The sequence below is a fragment of the Penicillium lagena genome (assembly GCF_028827675.1).
Source record: "Penicillium lagena strain IBT 129212 chromosome Unknown utg000002l_segment0_segment0, whole genome shotgun sequence".
Classification (NCBI taxonomy): Eukaryota; Fungi; Ascomycota; class Eurotiomycetes; order Eurotiales; family Aspergillaceae; genus Penicillium; species Penicillium lagena.
This window is the reverse complement of record NW_026623223.1, coordinates 602,431-628,622: the sequence shown is the minus strand read 5'-3', so window position 1 is coordinate 628,622 and position 26,192 is coordinate 602,431. Positions and strand designations below refer to the sequence as shown.

The 26,192-nt window shown below is 53.1% G+C and overlaps 11 protein-coding genes across 11 annotated transcripts; 8 read left to right on the top strand and 3 right to left on the bottom strand.

Annotated features, from left to right (window-relative positions):
• Nucleotides 1-1,219: 1,219 nt before the first annotated feature.
• N7510_002993 (triacylglycerol lipase) lies at nt 1,220-2,990 on the top strand (the record flags this gene model as incomplete). The annotated part of the gene is made up of 2 exons (XM_056974920.1): nt 1,220-2,777; nt 2,833-2,990. The coding sequence occupies 2 exons, from the start codon at nt 1,220-1,222 to the stop codon at nt 2,988-2,990; spliced, it is 1,716 nt and encodes a 571-aa protein (XP_056834876.1).
• A 60-nt stretch (nt 2,991-3,050) lies between these two features.
• On the bottom strand, nt 3,051-3,904 carry N7510_002992 (Zinc finger C2H2; the record flags this gene model as incomplete). The annotated part of the gene is made up of 3 exons (XM_056974919.1): nt 3,051-3,353; nt 3,411-3,503; nt 3,557-3,904. The coding sequence occupies 3 exons, from the start codon at nt 3,902-3,904 to the stop codon at nt 3,051-3,053; spliced, it is 744 nt and encodes a 247-aa protein (XP_056834875.1).
• A 434-nt stretch (nt 3,905-4,338) lies between these two features.
• N7510_002991 (uncharacterized protein) lies at nt 4,339-7,214 on the top strand (the record flags this gene model as incomplete). The annotated part of the gene is made up of 6 exons (XM_056974918.1): nt 4,339-4,367; nt 4,436-4,528; nt 4,598-4,724; nt 4,782-5,610; nt 5,664-6,214; nt 6,267-7,214. 6 exons carry the CDS (start codon nt 4,339-4,341, stop codon nt 7,212-7,214), a joined length of 2,577 nt encoding a protein of 858 aa, XP_056834874.1.
• Nucleotides 7,215-8,386: 1,172 nt separating this feature from the next.
• On the bottom strand, nt 8,387-9,794 carry N7510_002990 (adenosine kinase; the record flags this gene model as incomplete). The annotated part of the gene is made up of 7 exons (XM_056974917.1): nt 8,387-8,423; nt 8,480-8,593; nt 8,653-8,990; nt 9,056-9,397; nt 9,461-9,611; nt 9,667-9,682; nt 9,743-9,794. The coding sequence occupies 7 exons, from the start codon at nt 9,792-9,794 to the stop codon at nt 8,387-8,389; spliced, it is 1,050 nt and encodes a 349-aa protein (XP_056834873.1).
• A 210-nt stretch (nt 9,795-10,004) lies between these two features.
• On the top strand, nt 10,005-10,708 carry N7510_002989 (DUF1770 domain-containing protein; the record flags this gene model as incomplete). Its single annotated transcript, XM_056974916.1, has 3 exons — nt 10,005-10,313; nt 10,388-10,582; nt 10,670-10,708. 3 exons carry the CDS (start codon nt 10,005-10,007, stop codon nt 10,706-10,708), a joined length of 543 nt encoding a protein of 180 aa, XP_056834872.1.
• A 449-nt stretch (nt 10,709-11,157) lies between these two features.
• N7510_002988 (uncharacterized protein) lies at nt 11,158-13,498 on the bottom strand (the record flags this gene model as incomplete). Its single annotated transcript, XM_056974915.1, has 5 exons — nt 11,158-12,336; nt 12,391-12,759; nt 12,813-12,959; nt 13,012-13,221; nt 13,316-13,498. 5 exons carry the CDS (start codon nt 13,496-13,498, stop codon nt 11,158-11,160), a joined length of 2,088 nt encoding a protein of 695 aa, XP_056834871.1.
• A 760-nt stretch (nt 13,499-14,258) lies between these two features.
• On the top strand, nt 14,259-15,052 carry N7510_002987 (60S ribosomal protein uL2; the record flags this gene model as incomplete). Its single annotated transcript, XM_056974914.1, has 2 exons — nt 14,259-14,861; nt 14,915-15,052. 2 exons carry the CDS (start codon nt 14,259-14,261, stop codon nt 15,050-15,052), a joined length of 741 nt encoding a protein of 246 aa, XP_056834870.1.
• A 674-nt stretch (nt 15,053-15,726) lies between these two features.
• mpt (putative DNA repair and transcription factor Ada) lies at nt 15,727-16,521 on the top strand (the record flags this gene model as incomplete). The annotated part of the gene is made up of 1 exon (XM_056974913.1): nt 15,727-16,521. The coding sequence occupies one exon, from the start codon at nt 15,727-15,729 to the stop codon at nt 16,519-16,521; it is 795 nt and encodes a 264-aa protein (XP_056834869.1).
• Nucleotides 16,522-17,219: 698 nt separating this feature from the next.
• Nucleotides 17,220-18,679, top strand: N7510_002985 (uncharacterized protein; the record flags this gene model as incomplete). Its single annotated transcript, XM_056974912.1, has 4 exons — nt 17,220-17,346; nt 17,403-17,570; nt 17,625-18,021; nt 18,073-18,679. 4 exons carry the CDS (start codon nt 17,220-17,222, stop codon nt 18,677-18,679), a joined length of 1,299 nt encoding a protein of 432 aa, XP_056834868.1.
• Nucleotides 18,680-19,874: 1,195 nt separating this feature from the next.
• N7510_002984 (putative RSC complex subunit (Sth1)) lies at nt 19,875-24,288 on the top strand (the record flags this gene model as incomplete). The annotated part of the gene is made up of 4 exons (XM_056974911.1): nt 19,875-19,967; nt 20,043-20,241; nt 20,299-24,011; nt 24,061-24,288. 4 exons carry the CDS (start codon nt 19,875-19,877, stop codon nt 24,286-24,288), a joined length of 4,233 nt encoding a protein of 1,410 aa, XP_056834867.1.
• A 613-nt stretch (nt 24,289-24,901) lies between these two features.
• On the top strand, nt 24,902-25,884 carry N7510_002983 (uncharacterized protein; the record flags this gene model as incomplete). The annotated part of the gene is made up of 3 exons (XM_056974910.1): nt 24,902-24,938; nt 25,034-25,446; nt 25,543-25,884. 3 exons carry the CDS (start codon nt 24,902-24,904, stop codon nt 25,882-25,884), a joined length of 792 nt encoding a protein of 263 aa, XP_056834866.1.
• Between the last annotated feature and the right edge of the window lie 308 nt (nt 25,885-26,192).

Here is a 26,192-nt window from a genome sequence, read left to right as displayed (position 1 = left end):
GACCGAAAATGGGACATGTAACATTTTTAAAAATGATCCAATCTTTGGAAGGCCACTGTTGACTTGGGAGACCCAGGTTCCGGTTGAAGCTAGCAATGAATGAGACGTGCACTAGATAGCAAAAACCATGAAAATAAGAAAGAAAATAATCCTCCCCTATTAGGGTTTAATTCTACAGTATAAACAAAGCTTTCTTGATGTATTATGACTAGAAGACTGCTCGCCAGTCAGATATACCACCTAGAGCATGATCTACGCTACTATGCCGATGACCCCTCGGCTGTAACTTCGTTAACTAACTACTATGGCATTTACTACTACAGCTCTGCCGACATTTACAGAGCGTCGAACTAAAATGGCTTAGCTTGGCTCGGATACGTGCACTTAAATCGTGAGAGCGTGGAGATGAACCTGAATTCGAAAACAAGTGTATCATTTTCCCAAACTAATCCTCTCCAACTGTACGGCCGAAACTACTTGATAGGGCTAGTGCAGGTAGAGCCCGCCCCCGGACATAATAAGAGAGGGGGAGAGGAAGCGTCTAAGTTGATCCATAAATGCCGCCTTATTAACCCCTCGAGCTCATTGATTATTGACGTAGCAATCCGGAATACGGGAAATATGTACATCTCCGAGCCGGAGATCCTCGCTCCAGCCGGAGGAGCTCGCTTCAGGTTGGGGAAGACTAGCTTCCTTGCCTTAGGTTACTAGCCAATACTGCAAGTCCCGGGTAGACTAGTTGAGCACCTAGACACCAGCCCGAGCGGGTTTTGGTACCAATCAGTATTCATTTCTGAACGTAGTTGCATCATTCATATCCTTTTCTGCGGGTCTTTTGCTGCGCTAGGATCACGGTGGGAAATACTTCTCCCGTTTGTGGCCCTCCATCCCCTCGGTCTATATGAACAGACCCTACTAGGGTATTATGTAGTTTCCTAGTTGGGGAGTGCATGTACGCCATTGACGAATCAAGGCTAGGTTCCATTTTATCGGGATGAGCCGACTCTGAGGAGATGAGAATATTTCATTTCTCCGAAGCGGGGGAGGTTAACAGACTGAGAAGTTACTTGGTCTTGACTTGATTAATGACAGGCAGGATTTAACATAAAAGGCGAGGCTGTGGCATTTGGTCTTGGCTTCTGCTGCATACAGGTAGACACTTGAGGTGACTACCAAGTTTAACTTCAAAAGACTGGTTTCTGATAAGCATTGTCTCGCCATGTATTCCGCCCTAGCCGCGTCATTGTTGACGGCGACATTGCTGTTAACGAGCCCGGCGTGCGGTGCAGCGCATCCACGCATCACTCCGCCGAGCGTCAAGGTCCGCAATGGGTCTTACCACGGCATTCTGAACCAGCACTATGACCAAGACCTGTTTCTCGGGATGCCCTTTGCGCAGCCTCCGGTGGGAGACTTGCGGTTCCGCCAGCCACGGTCATTGAACACGACTTGGGACGGCAGTCGAAGTGCCACGGCTTATTATCCTGAGTGTTTCGGGTACAGTAGCGACGATTGGGTACTGGGCAACCCTGTCTCGGAAGACTGTCTTGCCATTAACGTGGTGCGCCCGCATGGTGTTGCAGAGGGTGACAAGCTGCCCGTCGCAGTGTGGATCTATGGCGGTGGATGGGTGGCTGGTGGAAGCCAGGACCCGCGGTATAATCTTTCGTTTATCATTGAGCAGTCCGTGCAGATGGATAAGCCGATGATCGGCGTGAGCCTCAACTACCGTCTCCAGGGATGGGGATTCATGTATGGCGAGGAGGTTGTCAAGGAAGGAGATGCCACCAATGCGGGATTGCATGATCAGCGGCTTGCGCTGCACTGGATCCAGGAGAATATCGCGGCGTTTGGAGGTGACCCGAGTAAGGTCGTTATTTGGGGACAGAGCGCCGGCGCAGAAAGTGTGGGTGCGCATCTCGTCGCCTATGGAGGCCGAGATGATGGGCTCTTCCGCGCCGGTATTGCAGAAAGCGGCACACCCGTTTCGGCAACGGCGTATGTGACTGCTTCGGAGTGGCAGACACATTACGACGCCATCGTCAGCGCAACCAACTGCACCGGCACGCCCGATACGCTCGCGTGCCTGCGCAGCGTCGATACATGGGCGCTCAACGACGTGTTGAACAGCTCCATCGTCAGCAACGAGGCATACCGCCCCGTCATCGACGGGGAAATTATCCAGGGATCCACGCTCACGCAGCTGCGGGAGGGCAAATTCGCCCATGTGCCGCTCTTGATCGGCAGCAACTTCGACGAAGGCACGAACTTTGCGGGGAAATTTGGCACCATCAATACCACCGCTCAATTCCGGGATATGGTCCAGACCTGGGGCCCGAACGACACCGTCATTGATACCATCGACGCACTGTATCCGGATATCCCTGCCATCGGAATCCCCGCCACGCTGGACGGCCGACCCCCGCCCAACCTGCAAGGCGAGTATGGGTACCAGTGGAAGCGCGACTGTGCCTTTGTAGGCGACATCCAGATGCATGCACTGCGCCGCACCACCACGCAGATGTGGGCCAAGTACGACGTGCCGGCGTATTCGTATCACTTCAATGTACTCGTGAACGGCCAGCCGCCGGAGATGGGCGCCACTCACTTCCAGGAGGTGGCCTTTGTCTTCCACAACATCCACGGTCTTGGATATGAGACTGCTGTCGCTGTGAACCCGTTCGCAAATGAGACCGAGACCTTTTTCGAGCTCGCCACCATGATGTCTCGGATGTGGGTGAGCTTCGTGAATCACCTTGACCCGAACCAGTCGGGCAGTATGTTTATCTCTCCTATAAAAATCTGTAGACATTGCTGATATCTGACCACCAGCTACCCGAGTGCACTGGCCGAAGTATACCACAGAGGCCCCACGGAACATGGTGTTCGATGTAAATGTCACGAATCTGGCGTACATTGAGGAGGATTATTATCGGGCGGCGCCCATCGCGTATCTGCAGGAGCAGTTGTCCACCGCATTCGGACGATAGTTGATTGCGGTACTAAGCGCACTCTATTTGTATCCACAACCAGACCAATTGGTATGCACTTCAAGGCTGACCCCGAGGAAGTCTCTCGCGGTTTCTTGTCACACTCGTCGGGACAAATTGTAGCGCAGACATAGACTTTTCCAGCTCATCAATCTCCATGTCCTTTGGTATCCCCGGCTGAGCCGCCAGGGGCGGCGGGGGAACAGGTGTAGTCGAGTGAGAAGCAGAGCTCCGCCGCCGCAGTCTACCTTCCTGGGCAGACGAGACGGACGTCATAGACATGCGTCGTCGGTGGCTATTCAAGGGCCGTAGCAGGGACGTCTGCTTGTCAATGCCATCATTGACGATGTAGAAATTGTAGGTCTGGTGCGAGAAGTGTCAGGAAGATGGCTTGTTGAAGTACTTGGTGGTACTACATACCCGGGGAAACATATGTTTGTCTATCATATGTAGTCTTCGTTTCTGGGGAGTGGAGCATTTCCGCTCGCATGTCTCAATGAAGCAGCCATACTTCTCGGAGTCGTCAGTCAATGCGCGGTAGGATTGAAATTCAATTGCAGACTAACCATCTTCTCCCCTCGTGCTTTACGAGCAGCAAAGAGCGGGTCATGGTTTTCCTCGATGTGAATATTGAGTAGATGGCTGGTAGGGAAGTTCTTGCTGCACTCCGAGCAGCGATTGACATGAGTCTGGCGATAGTGGACCTCGTAGTCTTCGTAAGAAGCAAATGAGAGCGTCTCGCGATGGGGTGGCAGGGAACAGTGCATGACTTTGGATGTATTCTGGTCTAAATTGGGCCGCTCATATGGTGCTGGAGGTGGTGTGGCTGTGGTTGATGATGGAGTTGGAGACCTTGAGAACTCCGGCTCCTCGAGATGCCCCTCGCTTGAGGGGCTCCGTGAACGCTTGGCCATGCTGCTTTAGTGTCCTGCAGCACTATGTAGGCTGGTTAACAGGCAAGATGTGCTCGCATCTGAAAGATTGAGCGGTAGCACACTGAGGTATGTCGTAGCATACCGTCCTGTGCAGCTGTGAGGGATATCACTAGGATAATAATCATCCAGCCACGGTCCCTGATCGTGTACAAGCACAAAAAAGCATAGCACAAATGATATAACGGTTCACCGCCCACCCATTCTGCCAATCACTGCCCTCTCTTTCCCCCCAGTATTTTCCACCTCAGGCGCATGCTTCTGTTCTTCTTGTTTTGCTGCAGCGGTTGCTCTCCTTCATCTTCTTTGGTTCGTCCATCTGGCCATACTGATGGCTGACCTACTTCTGTCCTCGCCCGACGTCCAGCCATTAGCCATCTGACAGGCGAGGTCATCGGACCGGGCTTCCCATAAGCATGGCATCCTCATTCCAGGATTCGTGGCAGTGAGTTCTCTTTTTGCCTCCTTCTGCCATTGCAGGGTGAGCGGTCGCTGATCAGTCGCATCATCTAGGATTGCGCTTGCAGCCGAAAGCGTGCTGTCCAAGGGCCTCGCTGAGAAAGAGAAAGGGCCCGCGTTCACAGACTTATCCCACTTCTTGTCCGAGTCAGTACCTAGAAAATTGTACACCATCTGGTGCGCATCACTGATCTGACATTGTTGCTTGTTTTGTAGGTTCCGGATCGCTTGCCAGAATGCCATTCTTTTGGATTTCGACTCTGCGCGTAACGCCAATGTGGAGGATCGTCTGTGGGATGCGCATCTGAAGTTGAACACCCGGTTTCGCAAACGGCTAGCTCGGGTGAGTGGATATCTGTTATATTACGTGTGGCATTTCTGATCAGTAGCGCCCCAATAGTACCGCGAGGAGACCACAAAGAAGAAGCCGGTGGAGAAACGCAAGCTCGAGAAGCATTACCTGGACTTTATCAAATCGAGCCAACGATTCTATCGGGGATATATCCAACATCTGTCGTCGCACTTTGGCGGGATCTTGGAGTTGGAGAAGGTGGCGCGGAAATTCAGCTTCGAGAGTGAGCCCTTCCTCTGCTATCAGTTTAATTGCCCGGTCACCAGGCTAACAGCGCTTCATACAGATCTCTCGGCGCAGCCTCCAACTCGCGTTTCGAGTGATCTGCGCAAGCGCATTCTGCAATCATGCCATGCGACGCTCATCCGCCTCGGAGACCTCTCCCGCTATCGTGAAGCTGAACTCGTGAGCAAGGATCGCAACTGGGGCCCGGCCATCGGATACTACGATCTTGCTTCGGTGATATATCCTGCGTCTGGGGCTTCCCATAATCAACTGGCCATCATTGCTCTTGCAGATGTCAATCACCTTCGGGCTACGTACCACCTGTACCGAGCACTATCCGCCCAGGAACCTCATCCGTCGGCGAAAGGAAATTTGGAAATTGAGTTCAAAAAGGTGATGAATGCATGGGCTAAAAGAGAGCTGATTCGCCCGGAGGATGCCGGCATTCCAGGAAGAGCATTGGCTCCTTGGTTTGTCTATCTGCATGCTCAATGCTACAAGGGAACCGACTTCCCTGAGCATGATGAGCTGGAGAGTGAAGTACTCAGCCAACTTGCTGTTGATATCAGAGAGCGTTCGCTCGAAGGCACTCTCCAAAAGTTCTGCCTGGTTAACATCGCGGCAGAAGCCTTTGCCCGCACGCGAGCAGCTGGTAAGTACTGGAAGCAATGCTCTTTCTAAAGTAGGCGCTAATCAAAATTTCAGATGGACCGGTTTCGAATGCGAGCGTCTTCTTTCAGCGCATCAACGTGAAGACCTTTTTCACCCTTCTGCAAATCCTCTTAGTCGAATTGGAGCGATTTGCCGTCGATGATCCGAGCAACAAAGAGAACAAGAACGGCCCGGATAAGGTGACGGTGGTTGCTCGCCGGATTCTGCCCGCACTTCGGCACTACAGTTCCTGGCTCCTGACGACCAGCGATTTCCTGGCTACGCAGAAGGAAGAAATTGACTCGTCTCTTTCCATTCAAATAAAGGAGTTCTGGAAGATATATGCGAGCACTCTGTCGCTCCTCGCGTCTACATTTGATATTGTGCGTCTTCCCGAGATTGATTACCTCCTGGAGGAAGACGAAGAAAGCCTCGGGTTTGCGCCTTTAGATCAGGAGGCTACTTCCCGCCGTTACGCCGGCATAAACAACCAGCCAAAACCTCGCATGAACGATTCTGGGGTGGAACGGAGCCACCCAAACATGGAAATGCTTTATCGCATCCGCGAGTTCGTAATCGATGGACTCGACCTGGTTGTCAGAAAGGTACGAACCATTCTTGTCATCTGGATGATGAGTTTAATTAACATGATCACAGCAAATTCCTGTCGCTCTTGTCGACGACGAAGACAAGAAGACTTTCATCTTCCAGGAAGAGGGGCTTCCGTCTCAATTTTTCTCAAGCCCGCATGGTCATCAGCAGACACTTTCGACCGCGAGCATTGAAAGAGAGGACATCCCGCGAGAAACCCAAGATACGAACTCTGTTGCAGAGGGTCGGAGTATGTTTGGTGACTCTCAGTCAGCCTCGGTGTCCATGTCTGCCAATATGAATCGCATCGTCGAAGGTGTTGAGCGGCTGGTCGAGTCGGACACGTACGAGAACCCAACCAATGACCAGCTTTCTTCCTTCTTAAGCGGAGCTGCAACCATGCCGACACCGACCCAGATTGGGCCTGACGCCAATGCTTACCCATTCAACGATCGCACCCCGCAGCCCATGAGTACGCCTATCGGTCCTGAAATTGGTCAGCCAGCCGTCAATACTCCTCGGGCCGTCCTGTCTGGCTTCCCTAGCATCGGTGGCCCGAGCATCTGGAGTACTGGCTCCCCTGCTTCCGCCTCCTCTCGCGGGCCGCCTCCTGGTTTGAGCCAACAGGCCCCTCTGAATTCCATGGCCACCAGCAATATGAATATCCAGGAACATTCTCCATATCGGGGGCTGGCTCAGACTCGATTTCCTGATATCGGAAGCCCGTTTTCTTCCTCACTAGTGCCCTCGGAAAATCCGTCCAGCATGGCCCCTCCTGTCGGACAAAGATGGGAACGGAACGCAACCAGTCGAACGACATTTGGCGCTTTCGACGTCCCTAGCCAGCCGATGTCGACTGGAACCACAAATGCTTCGTGGGCCAACAACGCCTTCATCGGCAGCAGGCTGTCTTCTGGGACTGATCTCCATAGTTCCGGTCTCAATGGAAACCGCAAATCCGGCACTCAAATCAATGCCATTGGCCCGACCCCGCCGTGTGGTCAAGGTGGTTGATTCCACAGCAGTTCTGGATTGTATGAAACTTTCGTGCATGCAGATAGCACAAGGATAACCGATGACTCTATTGTGGGCAACCTCGCCCTTAGGCTCGGCTCTTTCGACAGAACCAGTAGCTCGGTGATGTGCTCCCCTGCATTGCTCTACATCCTCCATCCAAGCCTGCCATGATCTGTTCCCAACACCGTCATGAGACTATTCCCAGATTGCATGTTCCGGGACGAAGCTCAGCCCTAATCACAGGGTAAAAAGTAACGTGATGGAGCCAGTGGACAACCACGGATCCCCGGAACTTGATCTTGAGATCTTCCTTTCATTCCCTGTGGCACTGTCATCGTTGATAATGCATGCATTGCGCGTTCAACACGCGACACAGAGGGAACTCAATGGCCATCGAGATAGTGCCGGCGCCGTCTTCGACAGGTCCTTATTGCCTCGTTCAGTTTTTGTTTTCATCTTCTTTTTGGCTTCCTTTCATGCGAAATGACCCCTGGTGCAAACTGCAGAGACCATTATTATCCCCAGGCACTTGAAAATAGCATTCCCATATTGCCATGCTTTAATCTCTTGAACCTTGTAGATATGTCATTTGCGATGATGCGAACCCTTTTGTAGGTCACCCAGCAGGCAGAGACTTGAGGACCCCTGTTGACTGCGCCGCATCTCGGGTAGCTTGAATCATAATTCCCTATTTTGTCTCACTAACTCATATTAACGCCAAGATCACCCGCTTACTTCCTGTGTTTCCTCCTACTAGACCATCCCCTTAACTACATGATCAATCGGCCAAGGGATCCAAATGACGTGCATCGAGAGGAGAACTAGTGGTGCTGCAGGTTGATTACTTGTGTGTGTGTACGTTATGACTGAAGCTATTGTCCTTTCTTCAATTGGTTCGGTTTTCAAACGAGTAGGAACTCAAGATATGGGACAAAAGAAATTGAAAGGAAAAAGGGTATAGATAGAGGGTTGAATCATCCGGCGTTGAGGGGAGTGCGGAATTCAGGTGTGGAGACATGAATTCATTGCACGAGGTCAGTCGTGATATCGGGAGGTTGAAGATGATTTTGTGTTGAAGGGCGGGAGTTTGAGATAGTTAAAGGGGATGTTTTGGGTGTGTCTTGTCTATGTGTTTCTCCGTTTCAAGAAAAGAAAGAGATAGCGGCCCTTTACGAGCGGGAGTAGGTTTGCTTAGGGAGGGGGAACCTGTAATCAAGGTTAGTCTTGTTCATCACGGGCATATCCTGATGGATAAAACTCACGAGGGTCCCAGCTCCTGGATGCTCTTGCTGGCCAGCCACTGGCCCATGTCGATACTGTCCTCCAGAGACTTGCCCTGCAGGACACCAGCACAGAAACCACCAGCGAAAGCGTCACTGAATGATTGACGGGTCAGCAAATATACAGAGCTTGAGAAGATAGGGTCATTGCTCACCCAGCACCAGTGGTGTCCTCAATAGCCTCCTTGGCAATCTCACGAATGGGGAACTCCTTGAGCTGGACGTCACCGTTGGCCGAAGCAATGCCGACCACAGTGGGCAGAGTGCCCTGGGTGACAATGGCGATTCTGGGACGCTGGGTGTTCTTCTTGGGCAGCTGAGCGAGCTTCTTAGCGATCTCGGAAATATCCTCGGTGCCCCACCCGTGGCTGGCAGAGAAGGCAAGGGCCTCCGTCTCATTGCAGAAAGTGTAGTCGGTGTAGGGCATAACGCTGTCCAGCTGGTCCTTGAAGAACTGGGGGATGAAAGGAGCGGAGAGGGAGAGCATGAAGACCTATATCAAGCCCAGTCAATCAGACAACTTCTTCCAACAACAACCAGCACCGGAATGGAACGTACCTTGTTCTTCGCAGCAGCCTCTTCAGCAAGAGCCAGGATGGCGGGCACACAGACAGTCAGGTGGTAGCCACCGACGTAGTACACCTGGGCCTTCTCGACCAGCGACCAGATCTGGGGCTGCTTCAGGTGCTCGATCTTGTACTCGTTGGCAGCAGCAAGATGGGTGCACATGCTACGGTTGTGGCCGGTGATGACAACACCGCACTTGCCAGTGGGCTGAGCATCATCGACACGGTACTCGGTGTGGACACCGGCCTCCTTGCAGGTCTTCTTCAGCAAGTCGGCATACTTGTCCTTGCCGACACAGCCGATGAAGACCACCTGGTTGTCGGGGAGCATGTACTAGAAACAGAGAATCGTCAACGACTGGACCAACACTAGGTTCAGAAGAACTGCTATGCTTACCTGGGCACCACGGGCAGTGTTCTGAGCAGCACCACCGGGAATCAGCTTGGCATCCCGCGAGAGCAGGTCCTCGTAGATACCCATGTGCTGCTCCTCGGCCAGAATGGCATCGTTATCCTTCAGGCCATACTTCTCAAGAAGGGCGGCATCACTTAAGCAACATCTGTCAGTTCCAGCGGATTGAATTCGAGTCAAATACCACCTACCCACGAGCCTGGATGTCTGTCGAGGGGTATGTTAGTATGAGTTGACGTTCCATGTCTATCCAGGTCTTCTACTCACCAAGGAGAGGGTTCTCCAAGCACAGAAGAGGGTATCCTTGGGGAGCAGCCATGATTGCAATGAAATTTGTGCAGATAAAAACACAATTGTCGGGATGGAAAAGAGGAAGAAATCGAAAAGGTGGGCCTTGGAGGGGTCGGCGTAAGTACTTTAGCGGCAGAAAACGGGAAGGCGGAGTACGGAGCGGCCTGTTTTCCCCTAGACATCGACATCATCGGCGGTCTGTCTGTCCTTCGCTACGACGTACAAACAGCAAAGCATCATGGCTGACCACGCTCTGGGGATCGCTGAGACCATCCAAACTGCCTCGATCAAGCGGCATCCCTCCCCAACCCACGACATCAACCCATCCACTGCCGCTTCGGAAAAACAACCCGTGGTCGCCGCTCCTGCCTCCGACGCCGGCAGCATTTCTTCAGACATCGTCGATGAGAGCCGAGTAATCCGTCCTCTCCGTCGTCAACAGACTCTTCCACCTCTGCCGGACCTACGCTTCGAGCAGAGCTACCTAGCCAGCTTGAAGGGTGCCGAGACTTGGGGACGAGTCGGGTGGATTACCGTGAGAGATCAAGTATGCCAACACGCCTGCAAAGCACACCCAAAAAAGAGAGGCTATATGGCTAATGCTTCAATCGTATTGTTTAGGTCCTCCTACCCCTCATCCAAGGCACGATATGGACCCTCGCGCTGTCGGGGTGGCGGTTCTGGAACCGCAATGCCTCCGTCAGCGGGCACACGCTCGGAAGTAGGATCCGCAGATGGTGGTACGAAGTCAACAACTGGCCTCTGCCTCAACGGGGCACCCTTCGCGATCCGCAGGTAGCCTCGCAGGTGGAAGAAGTGAGCTTTCCTTTTTAGGGGGGGTGGATGTACCCGTATGCGCTTGCGGGGATTCAAATATAACTGACGCTATCGGAGTTTTTGCAGTTCTACACGACACAATTTTCGAATGCGGGCTCGGATTAACTGAAATTTTGGTGTGATAGACTGCACAAGGAGCGTTTTACCAGGGTTGATGACTCTTGGGTTTTGCATAGTTGGCGTTGAGGGTTTGGGGTATTTTCATTCGCATTTCTATATCTCTCGTTTTGCAACAGTTTGGATCTTTTAACTGTCTTCACTGGGTTGAGGATAGATTCTGTGGGTCTTGATTTACATGTAATATCACATACTCGACTTGGGCTAGATGGCATGGTGGCTTACAAGAAGAAATTGGCATGGATGAGCTTCTTTTCATTAGCAAGATTTCTCAAGTATAAAGTACAGCAATTGGACGATAATCGCCCTCGTCACGCAAATCCCCTGCCGAACCAATAGGGCAAGAACTGGCTGGATCTGACCAATTCATTGAATGGATGAGATATCCACTCCTGATGGAGGGTTCGAAGCAGCACCAAACAGCACAATACGGACCCCTAGTGCGGCGGATTTCCTCCATGAAAGAAATGGGACTGCGTCGGAGGCATCCCAGGTGGATAGTAAGGACTAGGCTGAGCTGGTTTGGCCTGCGACACGCCATTTGGTTCCACCGATTGCGTATGTTTGGATGCCTCGAGAGGGGCAGTACCGCCCATTGGTGCAGACAGCATTGAAGGCGCTGCCATTGTCGGTCTCTGGTTATCAGCCACATAGGACGGGGGAGGCAGAGCAGGTGGCCCCGGGTTCATAGCAGATGCATTTATGGCCGGAGGTCGAGAGACTGATTGAGGCTGTGGAGCGGGAGGCAAATTTGCATTCAATGGGGGCAGCTGGGGTCTGGCCTCCAGGGATGGAGGTATAGGCGGCAGGGGAGAGGCATTTATAAATTGTGCCGCCTGAGGAGCCCAGTGTGGTGGTGGAGCTGGATGCATTACCATGCCAGGCACGGGAGCTTGTCGCATAGCTTCTGAATGGTGTTGCGGAACAGACGCCGGAACGAGTGGTGACTGGATAGGCGGGAGAGTAGACGAGTTCCCCGGTAGTCCCGTTTCCGTGATGCTCTTCGCCTGCGTATCTTGTGCAGGGGGTGGCGGCCTGTCGACTGGGACATTGGGGGCATTGTCTTTGCCATAGCGAAGTTGTACAACGAGGCTTTGGGGCTCCCCGTTGATGATTGATTCATCTCCGCTCACGTCTTCCTCATCTTCATCGTCACCTTCCATGTCAATCTCCTCCTCTTCATCTTCACCACTCTTCCACTCGTTGCCGCTGGAATTGCCCTCAGCTTCTGACGCATCTTCCAAGTCATCGGCATTGTATCCCGAGTATCCATTAGGATTAAGCGAAGTCCGAATCCTTTGCGACCTCGGAGCGTCGTCATCTTCAGAATCTTCCCTCTGGCCACTGTGCAATGATGCGCCATAAAGGCCTCCAGCACGGGATCGGATCTGCCGGCCACTCGCGGTGAACCGAGGAGCATCCGTTTCGTCTGCTGAGGGTGCATTGCGATTTGAGCGTCTCGTTGATGGTAAACCATCGGAGAAGAAGTCCTCATCGTCGGAATATGTATACTTCAGCCTCTTCCCACGCGTGCGACCTTCGTAAAGAGAGAAACCCGGCTCGGGCCGAGAAAAAGCAGCTTTGCGAGCAAGACGATAGTCACGGCGTTTCCGTTTCTAGTGGATGTGCATTAGTACAGTTAATCCGGTCACTTCAATGAATTGACTTACCTCTTCTGATGCCTCAAATCGAGGAATGGCGGCCCGAATTCTCTCACACAGTTTCTTCGAGTTAGTTCCTTTCTCCTCTCCAAGCTTGTCTGCAACAGCCTGCAGCTCTGGAATAGTCCCTGCGATACTCCACCAAGTGATATGCTTCAGAGCCGGATTGCTCTCTCGATACAACCGAAAGTTAGTATCATCTTGTCCCTCAATGAGCCAATACCGGCGTTTGAGGCTATCTCGGCCCCATGATTGAACGGATAAAGGCTGGTTGAGATCATCGTCGTGACGCGCCTGCTTGTAAGATTCCTTGAGCTTTGCCTGAACCGCTTCCGATGACGACAGAGACCAGAGAATCAGAGCTTTAAGCAATTGCAACTGTACAAATAATTAATGGTGTGGAAAAGTGGCGCTAAGACCGTGAGACCTACCCGCTCTTCGGGCGACAGGGTCGCAAAGGTGCGTCCGCCATGAAGGGGGTTCTTGCCCTGCCATTCCTTTGGCCACTGCGCCGCATGTGTCTGGACTGCTTCTTCGAGTGGGCGCGTGTAATGATTCCGTCTATAAAAGCCAATAAACTGCATTAGCCTTTGTTCTCCAGTGCAATTGGTGCTCCGTGGTAGCTTCGACCTCTCCCCACATCGGGGGAGTACTTGGGTGGCGACCATACTCAACATCCTTCTTGCGGTTCAGCACAAGTCCCAGCAATGCGCATAGTAATCTCTCAATATAGTCGCCCGGGGGAGACTCCTCTACGCCTCGCTCGATATCCTGGGGGCCGTAATGTGGCACATGGCGAGGGAACACATCGTGGAAACGCGCGCGGAACATGACAATGAACTAAAAGTTGCGACAACTCAGCAAACGTGTCCCAACACAGGGTGAACGCGTCATGGACGTGTCTATCCAACAAGGAAATCTCTCTCATACTCACCGCGATGCTCGGGTGGTCCGCTATAACGTATTCATGTGGTGGTGAGGGCTCCCGTTTGGGCGGCGGTGTTTCGGACTTCTGCTTCTTGAAGTACTTGGTGATGCCGACCGGCTCCTCATCTGCCATGGCTTCGTCGTCTGTCGGCGGTGCTGACGACAGTGATGAGACGTCTGAAAGAGACATGGTTGGATGCGGTTGGGGGTGGTGGTGTTGAAGGGGGAAGGAAGGTGAGTTGAGCCCGAAGTGAGTTCCGCGTATCGCGCCTTCACTCCAGCGCCCGATCGATATTTCATAGGATTCCTACGCAACCAAGGATTGCTTTCTCATTGGTTATTCTGCACGGGAAATAGGTATCTGCTTCTTTTTTCATTATCAAGAATTACAGACTCTTTTGGATGCTGTATATCGATCTATAGCGCCAGCACTGAGCACGTTGGCCGACTCAGGATGTTCGGAACGACTCAGTACTCCTTTCGCGATCACCGCATCGGTCAAATTCCATCGCCGAACCGCTCGTTGTTCAATCACTTTGCATCCTCGCTCCTCTGATCTCAACCCTACTTGGGATCATGGCAGATCATGTGATCTCGGTATTATATAATCACTGACTAGTCCTATTTGGGCTAGGTTAGCGACCGCACGCAAAAGCCCACACAGTCAGTCCGGGAACTCGATTTTCTCAACCCTCAACAAGCCCATCACATCAAGGTACGCCCACCACCACCACTTTTCCTGCTACCACCTACGACGATACTAACACACACTCCTTTCAGACAGTCGCCATGGGTCGCGTCATTCGCAACCAGAGGAAGGGCCGTGGTTCCATTTTCAGTGAGTTCGACCGCATCAATCCGGGATGAAAGTGCGCTGCAACGTCGAGCATGGAGCAGCGAGGAAAAACTCGAGTCTGGAACAAAATAAAAAAAAAGGGAATTGAGTGCTGATGTCCTTTTTTTCTCTACTTGCAGCGGCCAACACCCGTCTCAACAAGGCGCCTGCCCAGTTCCGTACCCTCGACTATGCCGAGCGTCATGGCTACACCCGCGGTGTTGTGAAGGAGATCATCCACGACGCCGGCCGTGGTGCTCCCCTCGCCAAGGTTCAGTTCCGCCACCCCTACAAGTTCAAGATGGTCACCGAGACCTTCATCGCCAACGAGGGCATGTACACCGGCCAGTTCATCTACGCCGGCAAGAACGCTGCCCTGACCGTCGGCAACGTCCTGCCTCTGGCCTCCATGCCCGAGGGTACCGTCGTGACCAACGTCGAGGAGAAGGCCGGTGACCGTGGTGCTCTGGGCCGTACCTCCGGTAACTACGTGACCGTCATTGGCCACAACCCCGATGAGGGCAAGACCCGTGTCAAGCTGCCCTCCGGTGCCAAGAAGGTGGTCAAGAACACCGCCCGTGGTATGGTTGGTATCGTCGCCGGTGGTGGCCGTACCGACAAGCCCCTGCTCAAGGCTTCGCGCGCCAAGCACAAGTTCGCCGTCAAGCGCAACTCGTGGCCCAAGACCCGTGGTGTTGCCATGAACCCCGTCGATCACGTACGTTCCCACCCATTGGTTGTTGTGTTCATCTCTGACATGCCCTTCTACAGCCTCACGGTGGTGGTAACCACCAGCACATTGGTAAGGCGTCGACCATCTCCCGCTACGCCGCCAAGGGTCAAAAGGCCGGTCTCATTGCCGCCCGGCGGACCGGTCTGCTCCGTGGTACCCAGAAGACCAAGGACTAAGGGTATTCTGGCACGGAGTTTGTGTTGTGATGGGTTGAAAATGGACTTCTGCTATGAGACTTATGTACCTAGGCGACTGCGGATGAGCGTCCCACGCACCCTTAGCGAATTAAGGCTGTGGCCATCATCTTTTTCTCAACCTGGGACGGAAGCAGAAGCAAAAACGGCCCGTGGGGGCACGGAAATGACATACCTTTTCGAATCTTTATTTATTTCCCTTGTAGTGGGCCATTGTAAGGTTCGGTGTGCATCCAAATGTAGCAAGCTACTGTGTATGTAGGAAGCGTCATTCTATGGATGGGTTGTTTTAGAGTTGTGGTTTTCATCTGGTTTTTGCGATGCCTGAATATATCATGCTGATTGGGTCGAAAATATATATCTGATGCCAGTTTCTATACAACACTTGGAAACAAAACCACCATTGGCCATATCTATCCATATCTAAAGTGGTAGTAGTGCATTAAAGCATCTCACCGTCCCAAACTATCCCCATGAACCTATCAACGTCCAAGTGGCAGTGACAAAAGTCGTTGATCTCAAAGTGACCAATCAGCGGCCACTACCGCGCCCATGATAAATCACCTTCCATCAGTGTCTTCTCTTTCACTCTCACCACCAGCGACAACCCAGAGAGACTGACATACAATAATCTAAAACCATCATATCATCCCATCATGGTCCAACCTTCAAACCCACCACAAAAAATCCCCCGCCTTCCACCATCAGGCCAAACCCTTGACTCCGCAGCCCGGTGGCAAGCCGTCGCAAACCGGGACCCCAGCATCAACACGTTCGTCTACGCAGTCCTCACCACCAAAATCTACTGCCGCCCATCCTGCTCAAGCCGTCTGGCACGCCGCGCCAACGTGCGGTTCTACGACACGCCGACCCAGGCCGAGCACGCCGGGTTCCGGCCCTGCAAGCGCTGCCACCCGCAACACGCGGAGCTCACGGCGGCTCAGAGTGACCCCCAAACGGCGCTGGTTCAAACCGCCTGCGCGTCCATCCGTGACCTCCTGGCGAAGGGCCTGAAACCGCCGCGGCTTTATGATCTGGCTGCTGCAGCGGGCTTGACGCCGAGTCATTTTCATCGCGTGTTTAAGAAACAGGTTGGCGTTACGCCAGGTCAATATGCGGCTGATATTATCCAGTCGCGTGTGAGTCAGAGTGTTGATGGGGGCTCTTCTGATACATTGTCGGCAGGGAGGCTTGACTTGTCCTCATCACCGGCATCCCCTCTGTCGGGGCTAGGTGGTGGCGGGGATGGCGAGCGCCTGGATTGGAATCTTGATTGGAATCTGGAGGGGGAGAAGGGAGTGGAGGGGGTTTCAGACAGTCTCCCAGTGGACGAGGCACTCCTGTGGAATGACTTTGATGTGTGGTTGAGTGGTGAGCCGGCCATTCACATTGATCCGCGGATGCTGGGGGGCATGGAATCAAATCCATCAATAATCACAAGTAACATATAGCAATGAACACCCAGTCTATCTTGACTCGTAACCACCGCCTAGCTGGCGCCTTTCTAGGAGGCTGTAAAGGTGAAACCGTCCACCAGCATCCCCGGACCCGCATCCGGGCATTCATCAGTGGTGGCAACATCCCAAATTTTAACTGCACACTTATAATTAGTTCACCAATAGGCATGGCTCCCCCCACCACCCCCGGCCCACCAACGCGTGTCACGGCTGTGCCCGTCTCACTGGATTTGTGGTTGTCCCCTGAAACACTGGCTCTGGGAGTTTCAGTTCTGGCGTTGGCGGCAACCAGAAGGGCCAGAAGGGCTTGGTTGGTCAATCACAAGAATCAGAATCATCGTAGGGGTAAAAATATCCTAGCAATCATAATCGACGTCAACCCGCGTCCTGGAGACACCTCATAGTCCCCACCGATCAACCTGAATGCATCCCGAATAATTTTGGTGGCGCCAGTCCTTAATCAATGGGCGCAACCCCTTGGCATGACAGCCTCCCTTCTTTGTGTTCTTTTCTTCCTTTCTTCCACAACACTCTGCCCTCCCCCTTCCTTTCTCTCTTTCTTCCACTCCTACACGCTCTTTTCATCCAGTATACCAGTATCTGTTTGCAATTCATCTATCCCACTGCCTTCCTTACTTACCGTCAGACCCCCCGATCGGCACCGATCTCTCTGCCCCACCACCACATCCACCATGAATGTCAACAAGCGCATCGGTCGCCTCAAGCAATGGGCCGGCGAGCGCATGGGCGGCGAGGTCAAGACCAATCTCTCCGATAATTTCAAGGCCATGGAAACGGAAATGGCCGTGCGCCATGAAGGTATGACAGTATGGATGAAATGGCCCGGAATTAGGGCTGACGCCAGATCTTTCCAGGCGTCGACCGCATCCACAAATCCATGACCGGATATGTTAAGGCCCTCTCGAAGCGCAATGAGGGCGACGACAAGGAGAAGACCCTCCCCGTGGCCCACCTGGGAAGCAGCATGATTGCCCACGGCGAGGATTTCGACTGCAGCTCCGAATACGGCCAGTGCTTGACCAGTAAGTGGTGACAGAGACATTCCAGAGTGCCATGATCTCTAACTAGCAGATTAGTGTTGGGTCGGACGGAGGAACGCATCGCACGTGTCCAGGAAACCTATATTGCGCAGGCGACTTCGAGCTGGCTTGAATCCCTGGAGAGATCGCTCGCTCAGATGAAAGAATACCAGCAAGCGCGCAAGAAGCTCGACAGCCGACGATTGGCATATGATACCTCGCTCTCGAAAATGCAAAAGGCGAAGAGAGAGGATTTTCGAGTGGAGGAAGAGCTGCGCACGCAGAAGATCAAATACGAGGAGGCCAATGACGACGTGCTGCGCCGCATGCAAGATATCCGGGACTCAGAGCCCGAAAATGTCATGGATCTGGGCATGTTCCTGGACGCTCAATTGGAATATCACGAGCGGTGCCGGGAGGCGCTCCTTCAACTCAAGAACGATTGGCCTGGCGGGTAAGATCGGCGCTCCTAATCCTCTCCAGCCAATGTTAATCCCTTTTACAGGTCCAGTGTAGGGCAGGCTACGGCGCGCCGCTCACGAGCCCGTTCCAATACCGGCAATTCGCTCCCGCAGCGATACGACCCTCTTCAGGAAGAGATCGCGAATGTTACGGAGAGTCGACCCACGATCCGCTCCAACAAGACCATGTCGATGTATATTGCCGACTCGCCTGCTCGCGAGGCTCAACCGATCAGCAATGGGTACTCCCGCCCGGGTTTCAACCGCACGCCCACCTTTGAAGGGCCCACTCAGCTGCGCCAGGAACAGTCTCCATCGCCGTGGGTGCAGCGGGCTGCCAGTGACCTGACTGCGCGCCACAGTGTCCATCTCGGCAGCGGCAGATTCCCCGGTGACCCTTACGCCGACTCCGAGGGCAGCTCCTACGGCCGGTCTAGCCCGGAGCGCCTATATGGTAACAACCGGTCGATCTCGCCCGCGACCTCGCACTGCAGCAGCGTGGCCTCTCGACGACCGAGCTCGAATGCTCTGAATGGGACAACTGGCTTGGCCAAGAAGGCGCCTCCTCCACCTCCGCCTTCGCGGGCCAAGAAGCCCCCGCCTCCACCACCGCCCATGAAGCGCAGTTTGGTAGCTGCTGCTGATGCCTAGGGTGGATAATGACGAATCGAGTTTGGTATCGAGCGTGGGGTTTGGGAGTTTGTAATGTTCTGATGGGTTATGATTGGGTATGATGATTTGGGTTACGAACATTGTTATCTGCATTCGTTCTTTTATTGGGAGATGGCCGCGAGTATTGCTTTGCTGCTAGTATAGTTAAAACAAACCATTGCTTCAAATGAATTGTTACACATTGGCAACATTGCTCTCACTACAGTAGTGATTTATATGAGTGAAGGTTCCTCCCATGAAATCAAAATGGGTTGTCGAAGTTGTCAATTATGAGCTCCAGGAAAGAGGCAAGTATGGACCGCCAAGAATCATCAACGCTTGGATGATTGAATGTTTCTTGAAGTTGTAAGTTTTCTTCAGGGTTGCGCTCAAAGCTTGCTCGCAACAAGAACACTCCATGGTGCACTAATGGCCGGCTGCAACTTCCCTGCTGATAGGCTGTGGCGACATAGACAGCACCCACAAATTCTTTTCAGTATTCCTGCTACGTGTTAGTTAAAACAGGCGTGCTTCGAATTAGGTGTTCCAAGTATCACTACCTCGATCTATAAGCCGTCCGGGGTCAGGACTGCATGTACGGCGGGCGCAGTACATGGCAGTCCGCTGACTCAGCATCACCTGACCGCCACACTGAAATCTTCTCCTCCGCCTCCTGTTGTTAGTCCACTACTCAGCGAGCACCAGCCCCGTCCAGCGAGTCGCGCAACCCGGTCCCCTCCATCTCCATTTCATCCATTTTTCCCTTCAACGCGCCCTCCCCGCCGCGTTTCTGCCACTTGGGGCCTCCCATCCCATCCCCGCTGCCTCCTTTCCGGTCTTTTCCATTTTCCCTTCTTTTCTTGACTCATCCGGCCGTGACCCCCATTGGGATTCCTGCCCATCGCCTGGCATCTCCGGACCTCCGACTACGGGCCCAAACATCTCCATTTCCATCGCCAAGGATCACGACTAGGCCCTTTCTAGTCGCATCGGTCCCCCCAAATACCTCTCACCTTCGTCGCGTCCCTACCCTCCCTTCCTCGATCCTGCCCCCTTCTCTTTCGCGGGCGCGACCTGGCAATAAGTGGAGACCGCGACAACTCCCAACAACATCCGCTTCGATTTTCTCGGTCGCGTTGCCCTGATCACCCACCCGGTGCCTGGCCCATGAATTAAAGAAGCACGCGTCTTAAACATGGCTTCCTTGCAGTCGGCGCCTAACATGGCGTCTGGCAACGTGAGCTTGCCGCCTCACTTGACGCAACAGCACGTCCAGGAGGTTCTTCAGGTGAGTTGTCGCTACACCATCCCTCGACCCTCGACACCCATTATATCCCGACATGCTAACCTCGCTGTCGCGCAGAAATTCAAGCAGATGCAAGAACAAGGTGTCCGCCATGACGACCCTGAATACCTCAAGGCGCACAACCTGCTCTCTGCCATCCAACGGCAGCAAGCCTTCCAGAAGCAACGAATGCAGCAGCAACAACAGCTCCAGGCACAACAGCGCCAACAGCAGGTGAATGGTGCTGGCGCGGATGCCGCCACCAATGGAGCCCATGGTAAGCCCTCGTCGCGCGTCGGTCCAATTGTGATGATCCGCTAACATTTCTCACCAGTGCGCACCGGCTCGACTTCGTCTACTACTGGCGCTATTCGAGAGTCCTCCTCTACGCCGAACCAGGCCCAAGTTGCAGGACAGAAGAATGGCCCTGGGCCCAGCAGTAGCTTTTCGCCAGAGCAATTGGCCACTCTGCGCAATCAGATTCTGGCGTTCAAGATGCTCTCCAAGAATCTTGCTATCCCGCCTCGCGTCCAGCAGCAGCTTTTCGCGTCCAAGAAACAACAGACGCCGACGCCTACCGAGAACGTCAGTGTGGCCGAAAATGTGGTCGAAAATGCGCAAAAGATCTCTGCGGATAAAGCTGCTAACGCAGAGCCCGCTGCTCCGGCCAAGGACTGGTATGGGAGCTTCGAGTCTCCATACGACTCGCTGTCCAAAACAATCAGCTACACAGATCACGCTACTCGCGCGAACCGCGCACGCATCCCTGCTCTCATGCCCCTTGGCATCGACTTGGAACAAGTGCGCGAGGATCGTGAATTGATTCTGTACAACAGGATCACTGCGCGGAAAGCGGAGCTTGCTGAGTTGCCTGCCAACCTTGGCGCATGGGATACCAGCAAGAGTGATGCGCCCACCGGTGACGATTCTTTGAAGCTGAAGGCGCTCATTGAGTACAAGATGCTCAATCTCTTGCCGAAGCAGAAACTTTTCCGCAAGCAAATTCAAAACGAGATGTTTCATTATGAGAACCTTGGCATGACTGCGAACCGCTCGAGTCATCGTCGCATGAAGAAGCAGTCTCTGCGGGAGGCCCGAATCACTGAGAAGCTTGAGAAGCAACAGCGTGATGCTCGTGAGACCCGCGAGAAGAAGAAGCAATACGACCAGTTGCAGGCTATTCTCAATCACGGCGCTGAAGTCGCCAACGCCACTGTCCAACAACGCACTCGCTCGCAGAAGCTGGGTCGCATGATGCTCCAGCACCACCAGTTCATGGAGCGTGAGGAGCAGCGACGTGTGGAGCGGACCGCCAAGCAACGTCTTCAGGCTCTGAAGGCTAACGATGAGGAAACGTACCTGAAGCTGCTCGGACAAGCCAAGGATTCCCGCATCTCTCACCTGCTCAACCAGACCGACAACTTCCTGAAGCAGCTGGCTGCCTCTGTCCGAGCGCAGCAACGGAACCAGGCCCAGCGCTACGGCGATGAACACGACGATTTTGAAGAAGAAGAAGAGGAAGACGAGATCGGTGGAAGTTCCGACGAGGAGACTCCCGGCCAAAAGAAGATTGATTATTACGCTGTGGCCCATCGCATCCGAGAGCAGGTCACTGAGCAGCCTTCGATTCTCGTTGGTGGTACTCTGAAGGAGTACCAGCTGAAGGGCTTGCAGTGGATGATTTCTCTGTACAACAACAACCTGAATGGTATCTTGGCCGACGAGATGGGTCTTGGAAAGACCATCCAGACCATCAGTTTGATCACCTACATCATTGAGAAGAAGCGGAATAACGGCCCATTCTTGGTCATTGTACCTCTGAGTACGCTGACCAATTGGAACCTTGAGTTTGAGAAGTGGGCACCTTCGGTCAGCAAGGTCGTCTACAAGGGACCTCCCAATGCTCGCAAGCAGCAACAGCAGCAGATTCGTTGGGGCAACTTCCAGGTCCTCTTGACCACCTACGAGTACATCATCAAGGATCGTCCCGTGCTCAGCAAGATCAAGTGGACACACATGATTGTTGACGAAGGTCACCGGATGAAGAACGCTCAATCAAAGCTGAGCAGCACTTTGTCCACATACTACGTCAGCCGTTATCGTTTGATCTTGACCGGTACTCCGCTGCAGAACAACCTGCCTGAGCTGTGGGCCCTTCTCAACTTCGTCCTGCCGAACATTTTCAAGTCTGTCAAATCGTTTGATGAGTGGTTCAATACGCCGTTTGCCAATACCGGTGGCCAAGACCGCATGGATCTGAGCGAAGAAGAGCAGCTGCTTGTGATTCGTCGTCTGCACAAGGTTCTTCGTCCTTTCCTCCTCCGCCGTCTGAAGAAGGATGTCGAGAAGGATCTGCCTGACAAGCAGGAGCGGGTTATCAAATGTCGCTTCTCCGCGCTGCAAACCAAGCTGTACAAGCAGCTCGTGACCCACAACAAAATGGTGGTCAGCGATGGGAAGGGTGGCAAGACTGGAATGCGTGGTCTGAGCAACATGCTTATGCAGTTGCGAAAGCTCTGCAACCATCCGTTTGTCTTTGAGCCCGTGGAAGACCAGATGAACCCCAGCCGGATGTCCAACGATCTTCTGTGGCGAACAGCAGGGAAATTCGAGTTGCTTGATCGGGTTCTGCCCAAGTTCCGTGCCACCGGACATCGTGTCTTGATGTTCTTCCAGATGACCCAGATCATGAACATTATGGAGGATTTCCTTCGCATGCGTGGTCTCAAGTATCTCCGCCTTGATGGCTCCACCAAGTCTGATGATCGATCCGATCTGTTGAAACTTTTCAATGAGCCGGGCTCTGAGTACTTTTGCTTCTTGCTCTCGACCCGTGCTGGTGGTCTGGGTTTGAATCTGCAGACTGCCGACACCGTCATCATCTACGACTCCGACTGGAATCCTCACCAGGATCTGCAAGCCCAGGATCGTGCTCATCGTATCGGTCAGAAGAACGAGGTCCGCATCCTGCGTTTGATCAGCTCGAACTCTGTTGAGGAGAAGATCTTGGAGCGTGCACAGTTCAAACTCGACATGGACGGCAAGGTTATCCAGGCCGGAAAATTCGATAATAAGTCCACCAACGAAGAACGAGACGCCCTTCTTCGGACGCTTTTGGAGACTGCCGAAGATGCGGAGCAGCTTGGCGACCACGATGAGATGGACGATGACGACCTTAACGAAATCATGGCTCGGTCTGAAGCCGAGGTGGGCATCTTCCAGCAGATCGACAGGGATCGCCAGAAGAACGATGCGTATGGCCCTGGACACCGCTACCCTCGACTGATGTGTGAAGAGGAGCTGCCCGAGATCTACATGCAGGAGGACAACCCAATTACGGAGGATCCCGAAATCGAGATCGCCGGCCGCGGAGCTCGTGAGCGCAAGGTGACCAAGTACGATGATGGCCTGACGGAAGAGCAGTGGCTAATGGCGGTGGATGCCGAGGACGACAGCATTGAGGATGCCATTGCTCGGAAGGAGGCAAGGGTTGAGCGGCGCAAGTCCAACAAGGAAAAGCGTGGGAAGAAGGGAGGGGCCGAGTCATCTCCCGAGCCGCCATCTCGCGAAGGTTCCGAAACTCCTCAGCCCAAGAAGCGCCGCCGTGGCCCTGCACCGAAGCGCAAGGCTGAAGAAGTTGCCGATGACACCCCGCAGCCCAAGCGCAAGCGTGGTCGCCAGCCCAAGACCGTGGACACGTTGAGCAGCGCCGACCGTGCCACCCTGACTCGTATTCTTAATAGCGTGGTTGACTCCCTGATGGGAATGGAGCAAGAGCTTCCGGCCGAGTCCTCTGATGACGAGGATGAACCCGTCGTTCGCGCAATCATGGACCCCTTCATGAAGCCGCCTCCGCGCTCACAGTATCCGGATTACTACATGATCATTCAGAATCCCATCGCGATGGACACAATCCAGAAGAAGATCAAGCGGGACGAGTACCAGAATCTCCGGGAGTTCCGCGAGGACATCCACCTGATCTGTCAGAACGCTCGGACATACAACGAGGATGGCAGTTTGCTCTTCCAGGATGCCAACGACATCGAGGTATGTTTTTATATTGACAATTTCCATCCACAGTACTGACCACAACCAGGCCAAATGCTTGATGGAACTGAAGAAGCAAACCGAGGGCCACCCGGAGTTTGCCAACTTTGACGACTCGGTTTCTGCCGCTGGAGATGGCATGTCCGCTCTTTCCGGCACGGAGACCCCGATGACTGCTGGAACCCCTGGACAGCCCAAGCTGAAGCTCACCTTCAGCAACGCAAACCGAGACAGTGGCGGCAGTGCGAACGGCGCCGAACTGGACGACGAAGAGTAGGCTGAATGCCCTCTCTTTTACCCATCATTATCACTCATCACGCACGATCCATCTGTTATCACCACTTTTAGGAACCCTGTGTAAAACGAATTTACCTTTTTATTACTATTTTTGTTTTCATTTTTTTCTTGTTTCTGCACTTGGACAGGGCGTTTTTTGTGTTTCCCGAATTCTTCGGCTCTGGAAATCCTGGCGGTGGATGGCGCAGCTTCTTGTACTCTTGTTTCGTTCACGCGAGCGATCTCCATGTTTTCGTCTATTGCCGTGGCCCTGTGTCATTGGTTTCTTGTATGCTCGATTATCTACTGCTTGCAATTGATAGCCGAATTACCTGTTACTACTACTACATACTCCGGACTCTTGGGTGACAGTGACCTGTTGCTTTATTATAAAGCGCGATGTTGTCCGCAATTGCCATTATCACGCATGTGGTAAGGACCAGTGTGTAGCTGCAGTATGCAAGCAAGCAAGCGTTGAACTAGACGAGCCCAGACCCCCACTACACTCGTTAGACCTACAAGTACCTACACAGATCATTCAAAATTCATGTTAACCCCCGCTTTTCTCCAATTCTTGTTTCCAGACTTTATTTCATTCACTTCACCATCGTAACATGTCTGCCAAGGACCTCACCGGTAAAGTCGCTGTCGGTATGCTCTCCTCCCACTTTATACTTCCCCTCTACCTCATCTGCCTTCCCGTAAACAAACCAAAGAAAGAGAAGAAGAATTAACCAAGAAAACAGTAACGGGCGCAAGCCGCGGCATCGGCGCAGGCATTGCCATCAAGCTAAGCCAGCGCGGCGCCAACATCGCCATAAACTACGTCTCCGACGCCTCTGCCTCCGCCGCCGAGAGTGTCGCGGTGCAGATCCGCTCCGCTGGCGTGCGCGCCCTCGTCCTCCAGGCAGATGTCTCCGATGAGGGCGCCGTGCGCACTTTGTTCGAGACCGTAAACCGCGAATTCGGACGCCTGGATATCGTCGTTAGCAATGCTGGCATTGAGTTCTTTGGTGATGTCGGCAGCGTTGCCGGAGAGGATATCGATCGTATCTTCGCGGTTAATGTGAAGGGCCAGTATTTTGTTGCCCAGGAGGCGTATAAGTATATGGCTGAGTATGGGCGCGTTATGCTGACCTCGTCGATTTCGGCGGTGAAGGTAGGTGTTTTTTTTTTGGCTTTATTTCACCTACTATACAAGTCCTCTCCTTCACTGCATTGACACTTTGCTGTCCGCTAATGAAACTGAATATAGGGTGTCGCCGGCCACGCCGTCTACGCCGCCTCCAAAGCGGCCGTGCAGGGCATGACAAAATGCCTAGCCGTGGACTTTGGAAAGCGCAATATCACAGTCAACTGCATTGCCGCCGGCGGCGTCAAGACCGATATGTACCAGGAGATGGCGGGCAACTACGTTCCTGGCAGCGACAAGATGACACCCGAGCAGATCGATGCCGCGATCGGCAAGTGGTCTCCTCTCGGTAGGCCGGGCGAGATTGAGGATGTTGCGGGCGTGGTCTCGCTTATTGCTAGTCGCGAATCCCAGTGGTTGACTGGGCAGACGTTCCAGGTTTCTGGGGGTGCGTACATGTCTTAGCTTTGGGTTGATTCCTTGGGCTCTTTTTGCGTTGCAGGTTGTGGTGTTTCTGTTTGAGGATGATATTATCCGGAGCTATCTTTTTCGTATATGCATTTCGGGTCTGATGAGTGAGTGAGTGAATGAATGAATGAATTGTTTTCTTCTGATTGTTATCAGTCTAATAAATGACTTAAGTATATGTCGGTTAGATAGTGAGGAAGATCATTGTGGTATATGGTATATGTAAAAGACGAACTGATCTTACAGAGATGGGCACAATATATACAAGACCATATTCAGCAAACATGGAATCCAAAAGCAAGGAT